The sequence below is a fragment of the Heptranchias perlo genome, unplaced genomic scaffold, assembly GCF_035084215.1.
Source record: "Heptranchias perlo isolate sHepPer1 unplaced genomic scaffold, sHepPer1.hap1 HAP1_SCAFFOLD_56, whole genome shotgun sequence".
In the NCBI taxonomy this organism is placed as follows: Eukaryota; Metazoa; Chordata; class Chondrichthyes; order Hexanchiformes; family Hexanchidae; genus Heptranchias; species Heptranchias perlo.
This window is the reverse complement of record NW_027139581.1, coordinates 2,072,715-2,086,948: the sequence shown is the minus strand read 5'-3', so window position 1 is coordinate 2,086,948 and position 14,234 is coordinate 2,072,715. Positions and strand designations below refer to the sequence as shown.

Below are 14,234 nucleotides of genomic sequence, written 5' to 3'. Positions count from 1 at the left end.
GGTTTACATCCTTCACCGCCCTGATTTACTGACTAACAGGGACGGTAGAGGTGGGGAAGTCCGCGGAGCTCAGTCCCGCTTGATTCCTGCTGGTTTTTAGCCCCGCTCAGTCCTCTGGTGCGGCCTGGGGCGGGTGTATGAAGCTCCCGTCCGCCAGGCTCTTGTTTCATGTGTTTACACAAAGCGGGCGGGCGGGGCACACATGCAGCCCGTGGTGTGAGGACGAGAGAATCATATTTTAATAATCATTTAACGTCTCCTTAGGAACAGAGGAACAGGAGTCGGCCAATCAGCCCCTCGAGCCTATTCCTCCGTTCAATTAGATCATGGCTTTTCTGTATCTCAACTCCATTTACCCCCTGGTTTTTCAACCCTTAATACCCTCGCCCAACAAAAATCTATCAATCTCAGTTTTGTAATTTTCTATTGACCCCCGGCATCAACAGCTTTTGGGGGAGAGGGTTCCAGATTTCCACTCCCTTTGTGTGAAGAAATGCTTCCTGACATCACCCCTGAACCTCTCATTTTAAGATTATGCTCCCTTGTCATGGACTAGCCCACCAGAAGAAATAGTTTCTCTCCATCTACCCGATCAAATCGTTTAATCATCTTAAACATCAATTAGATCACCCCTTAATCTTCTATATTCAAGAGAATACAAGCCTAGTCTGTGCAACCTGTCCTCATCATTTAACCGTTTAACCCCGATAACATTCTGGTGAATCTGTGCTGCACCCCCTCCGAGGCCAAATATCCTTCCTGAGATGCGGTGCCCAGAACTGAACGCAGTCTCCAGCTGGGGTCTGACCAGAGCTCTGTACAACTGCAACATAACTTCCACCCTTTTGTATTCCAGCCTTTTGTGATCAGGCCCAACGTTCCATTAGTCTTTTCAATTAGTTTTTGTACCTGTCCATCAGCTTTTAATGATTTCTGTACTTCGACCCCAAAATCTCGCGGCACTTCCACAGTTCCCAGCTTCTCGCCATTCAGAAATTACCCTGATCTTTCTTCGGACCAAAGCGGATGACCTCACACTTTCCAACTTTGAACTCCATCTGTCACAGTTTTGCCCATTCACTTAATCTATCAATGTCCCTTTGCAACTATATGCTCCCATCTACAATATTTATTGTGCTACCTGACTTGATGTCGTCAGTAAACTAAGATATACGCTTCTATATTCCTTCATCCAAGTCATTTATAAATACAGTGAAAAGCTGCGGTCCCAGTACAGTTCACTGGGGACACCACGAGTCACATCCTGCTGATTGGATTACAGACTCATTAAACCTACTCGCTGTCTTCTAACTCCGAACCAATTCCCTGTACAAGCCAATAGATTGCCTCCAATTCCATGCACTCTCGATTTTATTAACAAACTCCTTTGTGGAACCTTATCGAACGTCTTCTGAAAGTCCATATAAATAACATCCAGAGACACGCCATTGCCGACCACATTAATTACCTCCTCAAAAAATTTAACTAGGGGTTCATTCGACATGACTTACCCTTTACAAATCCATGCTGCTCTCTCTGATCAGCTCCAATTTTTCCAGATGCTCAGTCACTCTGTCCCGAATAACAGATTCTACTAACTTCCCCACAATTGATCACAGACGAATGGGTTTATAATTTCCTGCTTCATCTCTACTTAATTGAAAACTATTTGAACAATGCGTTGATGTACAGGGTATAAAGTGGTGATGTATCGGGTATCAGGTGGAGATGTACAGGGTATAAGGTGGAGATGTACCGGGTATAATGTGGTGATGTACAGGGTATAAAGTGGGGATGTACAGGGTATAAAGTGGTGATGTACAGGGTATAAAGTGGTGATGTTCAGGGTATAAAGTGGTGATGTACAGGGTATAAAGTGGTGATGTACAGGGTATAAAGTGGTGATGTACAGGGTATAAAGTGGAGATGCACAGTGTATAAAGTGGTGATGTACAGGGTATAAAGTGGTGATGTACAGGGTATAAAGTGGTGATGTACAGTGTATAAAGTGGTGATGTTCAGGGTATAAAGTGGTGATGTACAGGGTATAAAGTGGTGATGTACAGGGTATAAAGTGGTGATGTTCAGGGTATAAAATGGTGATGTACAGGGTATAAAGTGGTGATGTACAGGGTATAAAGTGGTGATGTACAGGGTATAAAGTGGTGATGTACAGGGTATAAAGTGGTGATGTTCAGGGTATAAAGTGGTGATGTACCGGGTATAAAGTGGTGATGTACAGGGTATAAAGTGGTGATGTACAGGGTATAAAGTGGAGATGCAAAGTGTATAAAGTGGTGATGTACAGGGTATTAAGTGGAGATGTACCGGGTATAAAGTGGAGATGTACAGGGTATAAAGTGGTGATGTACAGGGTATAAAGTGGTGATGTACAGGGTATAAAGTGGAGATGTACAGGGTATAAAGTGGTGATGTACAGGGTATAAAGTGGAGATGCACAGTGTATAAAGTGGTGATGTACAGGGTATAAAGTGGTGATAAGATCATGAGAGACAGGAGCAGGAGTAGGCCATTCGGCCCCTCGAGCCTGCTCCGCCATTCAATGAGATCATGGCTGATCGGATTTTTCCCTCAACTCCACTTTCCCGCCCTTTCCCCATATCCTTTGACTCCCTTGCTGATGAAAAAATTGTCTAACTCAGCCTTGAATTTATTCAATGACTCAGCCTCCACAGCTTTATAGGGTAAAGAATTCCAAAGATTCAAGACCCTCTTGGAGAAGAAATTCATCCTCATTTCCATCTCAAATGGTCGAACCCTTATTCTGAGACTATGCCCCCTCGTTTTAGATTCCCCCATGAGGGGTAACATCCTCTCAGCATCTACCCTATCGAGTCCCTCAGAATCTTGTATGTTCCAATAAGATCTCCTCTCATTCTTCTAAACTTCAATGAGTATAGACCCAACCTGTTCAATCTTTCCTCAAAAGGCAACCCTTACATGCCCGGAATCAACCGAGTTAACCTTCTCTGAACTGCCTCAAATGCAGTTATGTCCTTCTTAAAATAAGGGCACCAGAACTGTACGCTGTGCTCCAGGTCTGGTCTCTCCAGCACCCTGTGAGGTTGTCGAATGACATCCCTGCTTTTATACTCCATCCCCCTAGAATTAAAGGCCAATATTCAATTTGCCTTCCGGATTACCTGCTGCACCTGTATGTTGACTTATTATGTTTAATGTACGAGGACACCCAGATCCCTCTTTACTGCAGCAATTTGTAGTATTTCTCCCAAAGTGGATGAATTCACATTTTCCCACCTAATAATCCATCTGCCTAATTTTTGCCCATTCACTTAACCCGTCAATATCCCTTGGCTGACACGTTGTGTCCTCATCCCAACTTGCTTTTCCACCTATCTTTGTATCATCATCAAATTTGGACACAAGACACTATGTTCCTGCATCCAAGTCATTGATATATATTGTAAATAGTTGAGGCCCCAGCACAGATCCCTGCGGCACCCCACTAGTTACAGATTGCCATTTTGAAAATGACCCTTTTATCCCGACTCTTTGTTTTATGTTAATTAGCCAATCTTCTATTCATGCCAGTATATTACCACCAACACCATGAGCTCTTATCTTGTGCAGTAACCTTTTATGTGGCACCTTATCTAATGTTTTTTGGAAATCCAAATATACTGCATCCATTGGTTCCCCTTTATCCACCCTGCCCGTTACTTCCTCAAAGAACTTTAATAAATTTGTCAGACATCACTTCCCCTTCATAAGACCATGTTGACTCTCCTTGACTGTAGTTTGATTCTCCAAATGTCCTGCTACTACTTCCTTAATAATGGATTCTTGCATTTTCCCAAAAACAGATGTTCGGCTAACTGGTCTGTAGTTATCTGCTTTCTGTCTCACTCCCTTCTTGAATAGGGGTGTTACGTTTGCGGTTTTCCAATCCGCTGAGACCTTTCCAGAATCTAGTGAATTCTGGAAAATTCCGAACAATTCATCCACTATCTCTATATCCACTTCCTTTCAGACACTCGGATGAAAGCCATCAGGTCCAGGGGACTTGTCAGCCTTTAGACCCATTAGTTTACCACGCACTTTTTCTCCAGTGATAGTGATTGTTTGAGGTTCCTCACTCCCCTTTGCCCCTTGATTTTCTATTATTATTTCTCGGTTATTAGTGTCTTCTACTGTGAAGACTGATACAAAATATATGTTCAATTTCTGTGCCATTTCCTTGTTTTCCATTATTATTCTCCCAGTCTCACCCTCTAAGGGACCAATGTTTACTTTCGCTGCCCTCTTCCTTTTTATTTTCTTGTCGAAGTTTTTACTGTCAGTTTTTATATTTTTTGTTAGTTTACTCTCATCATTTATTTTCTCCCTCTGTATTATTATTTTCGTCATCCTTTGCTGGTTTTTAAATTTTTCCCAGTCTTCATGCTTACCAGTAATCTTTGCCATGTTGTATGCTTTTTCTTTTAACCTGATACCATCCTTTACTTCCTTATTTAGGCATGGTTGGTTCACCCTTTTTGTGGAGACTTTCCTCCTCACAGGGACATATGTTGTTGCGAGTTATAAAATATCTCTTTAAATGTTTGCCACTGCTTATGCACCATCATACCATCTAACCTGTTCACCCAGTCCACTTCAGTCAGTTCGACCCTCATTCCTCTATAATTGCCCTTAATTAAGTTTAATACAATAGTTTCAGACCCAAGATCCTCGCTCTCAAACTGGATGTGAAATTCTGTCATGTTATGATCGCTGCTTCCCAAGGGTTCCTTTACTTTCAGATAACTAATTAATCCTGTTTTGTTACCCATTACCAGATCCAAAATGGCCTGTTCCCTGGTTGGTTCCTCGACGTATTGGTCTAAGAAACAGTCCATAATACACTCTATGCACTCCTCCTTAGGGCTATTTTTTTCCAATATGTTTTGTCCAATCTAAGTGAAAGTTAAAATCGCTCATGATTATTGCGTTACCTTTTCTTTACAAGCCCCCCTGATTTCCTGATTTATATTTTGCCCTACAGTGTAGCTACTGTTCGGGGGCCTATATACTACTCCCACCAGTGATTTCTTTCCCTTGCTATTTCTGACCTCCACCCAAATTGATTCGACATCTTGATCTGCTGAGCCAAGATCATTTCTCACTATTATACCAATTTCATCCTTTATTAACAGAGCTACCCCACCACCTTTACCTTTTTTCCTATCCTTCCGAAATGTTAAATTACCCTGAATATTGAGCTCCCAACCTTGGTCATCTTGCAACCACGTCACTGTAACGGCCACGAGATCATACCCATTTGTTTCTCTTTGTGTCGTCAATTCATCTATCTTATTACGAATGCTGCTCGCATTCAGAAAAAGAACCTTTAATTTTGTCTTTTTACCATTCTTTCCTACCCCGGTCCCATTTGCTCGTGTTGTACGGTCTGTCCCTTCCTGACACACTCTGTTTGTCATTACCCCCATCACTTTCCTGTACTACTTCCTTGTATTTTCTCTTTATCAATCTAAACTTCGCCTCACCTGCGTCCTCCGCCCCTCTATTTAGTTTAAAGCCTTCTCTACCGCCCTAATTATTCGTTTTGCCAGGACACTGGTCTCAGCATGGTTCAGATGAAGACCATCCCAACGGAACAGCTCCCTCTTTCCCCAGTACTGGTGACATTGCCCCATGAATGGAAACCCACTTCTCCCACACCAATCATTGAACCACACATTCATCTCTCTGATCTGATTTACCCTGTGTTAATTTGCTCGTGGCTCAGGTAATAATCCGGAGATTATCACCTCTATGGTTCTGCTTTTTAATTTGGTCCCTCGCTGCTCAAACTCCCTCAGCAGAACCTCTTTCTTAGTCCTACCTATGTCGTTGATACCTACGTGGACCACGACAACTTGATCCGCCCCCTCCCACTCCAAGTTTCTCTCCAGCCCTGAGGAGATGTCCTTAACCCTGGCACCGGGTAGGCAACACAGCCTTCGGGACTCTCGCTCTTGGCTGCAGAGAACAGTGTCTATCCCTCTCACTGTACTGTCGCCTACGACAACCACATTCCATTTTACTCCCCCCACTTGAATGGCCCCCTGAACCACGGTGCCGTGGCCAGCTTGCTCATCCTCCCTCCAGTCCCTGCACTCGTCCTTCAAGAACCTCGTATCTATTGGACAAGCGCAGAGGCTGAGGCTCCTGCAATGCTGCCTCCTGGATCCCCGTACCCGCCTCACTCGCAGTCACACCCACCTGTCCCTGACCACGTGCCAATTCTACAGTATTGAGACTAAGGGGCGTGACTGCCTCCTGGATCAAACTGTCCAGGTAACGTTCTCCCTCCCTGATGCATCGCAATGTCTGCATCTCGGACTCCAGCTCCTCAACTCGGAGCCGAAGATCCTCGAGCTGCAGATACTTGCCGCAGATGTAGTCGCCCTGGACAAAACTGTCCAGTAGCTCCAACATATTGCAGCTGCAACACATCTCCTGCCCTGTCATAACTATTTTATTTATTTAATTGATCACTACAATGCCCATCAAATTATTTTTAGGTTGAACCAAGTACTGGCCTTGTTTAATTTATTAAATTAAGTTCATTTTTTAAATGCAGTTTTATGCTGTAAGTTCCTGAGCCCACAGTCCTACGAATGAAGAAAACAGAAGAGATACTCACCACCAACCACCGACCTGTCTTACCTGGGACATCACACGACAGTTTGGTTTTGTTGTTGCTGTGACCCGCTCTCGGTCCGCTCCGCTCTCCACTCCACTCCGCTCTGCTCTCCGCTCTCGGTCCGCTCCTCTCCGCTCCTCTCCGCACTCGATCCGCTTCTCTCCGCTCTCGATCCGCTCCTCCCTGCTCTCGGTCCGCTCCTCCCCGCTATCGGTCCGCCCCTCTCCGCTCTCGGTCCGCTCTTCTCCGCTCTCGGTCCGCTCCTCTCGGCTCTCGATCCGCTCCTCCCCGCGATCGGTCCGCCCCTCTCCGCTCTCGGTCCGCTCCTCTCCGCTCTCGGTCCGCTCCTCTCTGCGCTCGGCACGCTCCTCTCCGCTCTCGGTCCGCTCCTCTCTGCTCTCGGTCCGCTCCTCTCGGCTCTCGATCCGCTGCTCCCTGCTCTCGGTCCGCTCCTCCCCGCTATCGGTCCGCTCCTCCCCGCTCTCGGTCCGCTCCTCTCCGCTCTCGGTCCGCTTCTCTCCGCTGTCGGTACGCTCCACTCCGCTCTCGGTCCGCTCCTCTCCGTTCTCGGTCCGCTCCACTCCGCTCTCGGTCCGCTCCTCTCCCCTCTCGGCACGCTCCTCTCTGCGCTCGGCACGCTCCTCTCTGCTCTCGGTCCGCCCCTCTCTGCTCTCGGTCTGCTCCCTTCTCTCTCGGTCCGCTCCTCTCCGCCCTCGGTCCGCTTCTCTCCGCTGTCGGTACGCTCCCCTCCGCTCTCGGTCCGCTCTTCTCCGCTCTCGGTCCGCTCCTCTCCCCTCTCGGTCCGCTCCCCTCCGCTCTCGGTCCGCTCCTCTCCGCTCTCGGTCCGCTCTTCTCCGCTCTCGGTCCAATCCTCTCCCCTCTCGGTCCACTCCTCTCCCCTCTCCGCTCTCTGTCCGCTCCTCCCCGCTCTCTGTCCGCTCCTTTCCGCTCTCGGTCCGCTCCTCTCCGCTCTCGGTACGCTCCTCTCCGCTCTCTGTCCGCTCCTCTCCCCTCTCGGTCCGCTCTTCTACGCTCTCGGTCCACTCCTCTCCCCTCTCGGTCCACTCCTCTCCCCTCTCCGCTCTCTGTCCGCTCCTCTCCGCTCTCTGTCCGCTCCTCTCCGCTCTCGGTCCACTCCTCTCCCCTCTCGGTCCACTCCTCTCCCCTCTCGGTCCACTCCTCTCCCCTCTCGGTCCGCTCCTCTCCCCTCTCGGTCCGCTCCTCTCCGCTCTCTGTCCGCTCCTCTCCCCTCTCGGTCCGCTCTTCTACGCTCTCGGTCCACTCCTCTCCCCTCTCGGTCCACTCCTCTCCCCTCTCGGTCCGCTCCTCTCCCCTCTCGGTCCGCTCTTCTACGCTCTCGGTCCACTCCTCTCCCCTCTCGGTCCACTCCTCTCCCCTCTCGGTCCGCTCCTCTCCCCTCTCGGTCCACTCCTCTCCGCTCTCTGTCCGCTCCTCTCCGCTCTCGGTCCGCTCCTCTCCGCTCTCTGTCCGCTCCTCTCCCCTCTCGGTCCGCTCCTCTCCGCTCTCTGTCCGCTCCTCTCCCCTCTCGGTCCGCTCTTCTACGCTCTCAGTCCACTCCTCTCCCCTCTCGGTCCACTCCTCTCCCCTCTCGGTCCACTCCTCTCCCCTCTCGGTCCACTCCTCTCCGCTCTCTGTCCGCTCCTCTCCGCTCTCGGTCCGCTCCTCTCCGCTCTCTGTCCGCTCCTCCCCGGTCTCGGTCCGCTCCTCTCCCCTCTCGGTCCGCTCCTCTCCGCTCTCTGTCCGCTCCTCTCCCCTCTCGGTCCGCTCTTCTACGCTCTCGGTCCACTCCTCTCCCCTCTCCGCTCTCTGTCCGCTCCTCTCCGCTCTCTGTCCGCTCCTCTCCGCTCTCGGTCCGCTCCTCTCCGCTCTCTGTCCGCTCCTCCCCGCTCTCGGTCCGCTCCTCTCCCCTCTCGGTCCGCTCCTCCCCGCACTCGGTCCGCTCCTCTCCGCTCTCGGTCCGCTCCTCTCCCCTCTCGGTCCGCTCCTCTCCGCTCTCGGTCCGCTCCTCTCCGCTCTCGGTCCGCTCCTCTCCGCACTCGGTCCGCTCCTCTCCGCTCTCTGTCCGCTCCTCTCCGCTCTCGGTCCGCTCCTCTCCGCTCTCGGTCCGCTCCTCTCCCCTCTCGGTCCGCTCCTCTCCGCTCTCGGTCCGCTCCTCTCCGCATTCGGTCCGCTCCTCTCCGCTCTCGGTCCGCTCCTCTCCCCTGACTAATCAAATGCACCTCACTCCTTACTGCACTGAATCCCCTCACTCATCAAATTCCCAATTATAGACTCTGTCGAAACCAGACTCCGTCGATAGCTGCTACTCCGTGGTCCATCACTCTAACTTGTGGTCAGGATTGAGGATTGGGGTCAGTGGTTCGGGCTGGTGGGTAGGATTGAGGATTGGGGTCAGTGGTTCGGGCTGGTGGGTAGGATTGAGGATTGGGGTCAGTGGTTCGGGCTGGTGGGTAGGATTGAGGATTGGGGTTAGTGGTTCGGGCTGGTGGTTAGTATTTATGTGGCTGGTCCAGTTAAGTTTCTGGTCAATGGTTTCCCCCAGGATGTTGATGGTGGGGGATTCGGCGATGGTAATGCCGTTGAATGTGAAGGGGAGGTGGTTAGACTCTCTCTTGTTCGAGATTGTCATTGTCTGGCACATGTCTGGCGCGAATATTACTTGCCCCTTATCAACCCAAACCTGGATATTGCCCAGGTCTTGCTGCATGCGGGCTCGGATTGCTTCATTTATCTGAGGGGTTGCGAATGGAACTGAACACTGTGCAATCATCAGCGAACATCCCCACTTCTGACCTTATGATGGAGGGAAGGTCATTGGAATAAAGAAGGATAAGGGGGAAGATCCTGTCTCTTTCATTCTGGTTTACAGATGTGTTTTGTATGCAGCGTACTGTCTCTTTAAAAAGCCGGATGAACGTTACTGCCCCTTTTAAAAAGCCGGAGAAACGTTACCGTCCGTTTAAAAAGCCGGTTGACTGTCACTGTCCCTTGAAAAAGCCTGATGAATGTTACCGTCTTTTTAAAGAGCCTGATGCATGTTTCTGTCCCTTTAAAAAGCCTGATGAATGTTACCGTCTTTTTAAAAAGCCTGATGCATGTCACTGTCCCTTTAAAAAAGCCTGATGAATGTTTCCCACCTGTTAGCACTAACCACATTGTGTTCTTTTTATTTTTATTTATTAATAACACTGTGTTATTCCCCCATTACTCCCTGCTCTCTGTCCTGAATTGATCCATTTTACTAACTAATGTTGAAATCGTTGCTCCGCCCCACAGGGTTCCATCTGTTTGAAGCCACAACAGAAAGGGCCAGTTTTCTCCCGGAGTTTGAGAAAAATCAGGTTTCATCATGGTGCAGAGTTTCAGCCAATGAGGGAGATCCGGGCTCAGCCCCGCCCACTCGGTGCCGCAAGTCCCGCCCCCTCACTCAATCCCATTGGTTGGAGGACCCGCCGCCCGCTCGGTCCTCCAGCCCCGCCCCCGCTCTTCCTATTGGCCCGGAGCTCCCGTCGATCACCCGGGCAGTGTGAGCTGAGCATGCGCGGGGGGCGGGCGGCGACTGAGGGAGAGGCGGCAGGTAAAGAGCTGGAGAGAGCGGGTTAATAAAGGGCGGGGATCACAGGGCCCAGAAACACCGAGTGTAGGGCCCAGGACCCGAGAGAAAACAGGCGGCATTATCCCCCCTCCATTATCCCCCCTCCCTTATCCCCCCTCCATTATCCCCCCTCCATTATCCCCCCTCCATTACCCCCCCTCCATTACCCCCCCTCCATTATCCTCCCTTTCCCCCCGTTTGTGACCCGTCGGTTCAAGCGGAAACGCAGCAAGCGGCCCGTGGGCCCCGCGCATGCGCCAAACTGCAGGACTGTCAGGGAGCGTCTGTAAACGATGAGAAACGGTGACGGTAAAGGAGCGTCTGCAAATGAAGGAGAAAAAGTAATGGGGTCAGGGAGTGTCTGTAAATAAAGGAGAAATGGTGATGATCTGGGAGTGTCTGCAATTGAAGGTGAAATCATGATGCATCAGGCAGCGTCTGTAAATGAAAGAAAAATAACAATGTGTCAAGGAGCATTTGTATCGAAGGAGAAATCATGATGGGTCAGGGAGCGTCTTTAAATGATGGAGAAATCATGTTGGAGCAGGCAGCTACCGTCAATGAAGGAGAAATCATGCGTCAGGGATCGTCTATAAACGAAGAGAAATGGAGACGAGTCAGGGGGTGTTAGAGAATCATACTTACCCATTTAACACGCAGGCTAAAAATCAACATAACAAAAATATAAAGACAAATCATCAGCAATATTATATCAGCGCTTTTCATCAGTTCACTTCAAGGCAGTTCGCAAAGCTCTGTTGCCAGTCTGATTAACCCTTTCCTTAAAGAGAGACAACTCCTGCTACTTCCCCCTCGACCATGTCCCCACCACTGAAGATCATTAATTCTCAGAACGTTACTGACCTCATCTCTTCAGGAGGAGAAACCAGTCATTATAGAACTGAACTCAGTCAGAGTCAGCACCTTCAGGGCAGGAGAGAGAGAGGAACCAGTGAGTGTAGAACTGAACCCAGTCAGAGTCAGCACCTTCAGGGCAGGAGAGAGAGGGGAACCTGTGAGTGTAGAACTGAACCCAGTCAGAGTTAGCACCTTCAGGAGAGGAGAGAGAGGGGAACCAGTGAGTATAGAACTGAACCCAGTCAGAGTCAGCACCTTCAGGGGAGTAGAGAGAGGGGAACCTGTGAGTGTCGAACTGAACTCAGCCGGAGTAGTGGGAGTGAGAAAACTGGATATGGAGTATGGAATTTAGAAATGGTGCGATGGGTTTGGATTTCAGCAGAGGGAGGAGGGAGAGTGTGTGGGACGGGGATTTACAGCTTTGGGGGAACAAGAGATGAAAGAATGTTCCATTGAAACTGGAATTGTCTGTTCTGAATTTCTATCCTGTATTTACAGTGATTACTTTTGTAAACTCCTTTTACAGGGCACGAGAAGGGGAGGATTAACAGACCAGAAACTCAAATCAAACATCACGTCAAGATCTGATAGAGACACTCGATTCATCAGGACCTGCATATCATCAGCCTTTGAGTATGGAAGGAAACAGCACCATTCACAGAGGGGAGAGGCCGTGGAAATGTGGGGACTGTGGGAAGGGATTCAATTGCCCGTCCCAGCTCGAAACTCATCGACGCAGTCACACTGGGGAGAGGCCGTTCATCTGCTCCGTGTGTGGGAAGGTATTCACTAAATCATCCCACCTCATTGAACACAAATTTGTTCACATTGATAAGAGACCGATTAAATGTTCTGACTGTGAGAAGAGCTTTAAAAACACAAAGGATCTGTTGACACACCAGCGAGTTCACACTGGGGAGAGACCGTTCACCTGCTCCGTGTGTGAGAAGCGATTCACTCAGTCTTGCCACCTACTGACACACCAGCGAGTTCACACTGCAGAGAAGCCGTACCTCTGCTCTGTGTGTGGGAAGGGATTCACTCAGGCTTCCAACCTGTTGAGACACCAGCGAGTTCATACTGGGGAGAGGCCGTTCACCTGCTCCGTGTGTGGAAGCAAATTCAGTTTTTCAGCCAGCCTCAGTAAACACCAACTTGTTCACACCAATAAGAGACCCTTTAAATGTTCTGACTGTGAGAAGAGCTTTAAAAGCACTAAGCATCTGCTGAAACACCAACGTACTCACACTGGGGAGAGGCCGTTCACCTGCTCCGCATGTGGGAAGGGATTCACTCAGTCATCCCACCTCCTGTCACACCAGCGAGTCCACAAGTGACTGCAGTGGTTGGATTCTGCTGCTATTGCCGCTGTTAATCACATCTAGGACTGAACCATGTTCATTTTCGCAGTTGGGGATTGTTTCTGCTGATGTTAATTACATGTAGCCGTGGTATCCAGGGAAGGGATCGATAACACGCTGCAATTTAATATTTAATACATGTGAAATAAATCAGCTTTGCTTCAAACACACAGTGTGTCAAGTCCTTGAGTTCTCCAACGTACGAGGAGACTATTTGACGTCCTGTTCCCCACTGTTCCATTTTTGGGTCGTTTCTCCTTTCTAACTCTGGATTATTTCAGTTCTCATACCTTCGGTTACTCTCATGGACAAGTCCCAGCTCCCCATACCTCCCAGATTCCTTCTCCTAACCTCAGTATCCAGGGAAGGTATCGGTAACTGGCTCGGGATCAATAAACACTGAACCCAGTCTGTTAATTACTCCACTGTAGGGGTGAGGGCTGTAACAGGTGAGTGTGATCCCCTCCCAACCAATGTGTGATGCTTCTGCAGTCAAATATCCTGCTGCCACTCGCTGCCCCGACTGACGGGTGAAGAGTTGCCACTTAACTGGTCTTGGAGCTTGACCACACCAGTGGATCTGTGACCCCAGTGGGAGTCGGGACCTTCAGGAGAGGAGAGGAGAAAATGGTGAGAAACCCCCTGTGAGCAGAGTGAGAATAAAATAAATGAGGCACTGGGACCCTGGAGCCCCGCCCACTCTTTGTTCCTGGTCACTGGGACCCTGAAGCCCCGCCCACTCTTTGTCCCTGGTCACTGGGACACTGAAGCCCCGCCCACTCTTTGTTCACAGTCACTGGGATCCTGAAGCCCCGCCCACTCTTTGTTCCGGGTCACTGGGACCCTGAAGCCCCGCCCACTCTTTGTCCCCACTCACTGGGGCCCTGAAGCCCCGCCCACTCTGCTCCCGGTCACTGGGACCCTGAAGCCCCGCCCACTCTTTGTTCCCGGTCACAGGGACCCTGAAGCCCCGCCCACTCTTTGTTCCTGTGCCATGAAGGCTGCGCCTGCGCAGTTCTGCTGACAAACGTCCTGACCTTCCGCGACAAAAATGGCGGTCGGAGACAAGCGTCTGTCATCGGGGAATAAGGCTCACGGCTTCAATCCGGGTCAACACGCACGGTCCGGCGGCCTCTGAGGCTGCGCTCTATCTTTATAAACCCTGCGGCGTGGGCTTGCCCGGTTTATTGATCTCCAGCCCCCCGCGTCTTTTACCTGCTCCGGACGCGCGGCTCCGGACAGAAGTCACTCTCGCGCCTGCGCGCTGGTCTCCTGTATTGGGGAATAGGGCGTATTCGCATTCGCGCTGCACTCTGGGTAACTCGGACCGCCATTGAAACCATTTTATTGTCATTTGCTGTGATCGGCTGGGGGCCGGGGGGACGGTGGGGAAAACGGGGAAATCAGCGAAATTAAATGGAACTTGATCGGAACATTGGAGCCCGGGGCTCGGCCGCCACATGGAGCGTTCTCCGCCCCGCGCCAGGCTCGCTGGGCCGCCATTAACCGGCAGCAACAGGAGACTGTCGCCATTCATAAAGGGACAGTGAGCGCACTGTCTCTGCCGTTGGCAGTTAAAGTGCTCTCTTCGACTCCAGGTTGTGTTTTTGTGGTCGTTAAACGCACAGTGCTTCTCCTCAACCGTGGGGCTGAGGCGGATCTTTAAAGGGACAGTGGTTCCCTTCTTTTACATAGAATTACTTCGAGATTACAGCAGAGAAACAGGCCATTC

At 50.2% G+C, this 14,234-nt stretch overlaps 1 protein-coding gene and 1 pseudogene across 1 annotated transcript; one reads left to right on the top strand and one right to left on the bottom strand.

Annotated features, from left to right (window-relative positions):
• The window catches only part of LOC137315739 (zinc finger protein 850-like), a 106,905-nt pseudogene that overhangs the window by 74,455 nt on the left and 18,216 nt on the right, over positions 1-14,234 (bottom strand).
• Positions 11,777-12,504, top strand: LOC137315711 (zinc finger protein 436-like). The gene has a single exon (XM_067980220.1). It carries the CDS (start codon positions 11,777-11,779, stop codon positions 12,476-12,478), a length of 702 nt encoding a protein of 233 aa, XP_067836321.1. The 3' UTR covers positions 12,479-12,504.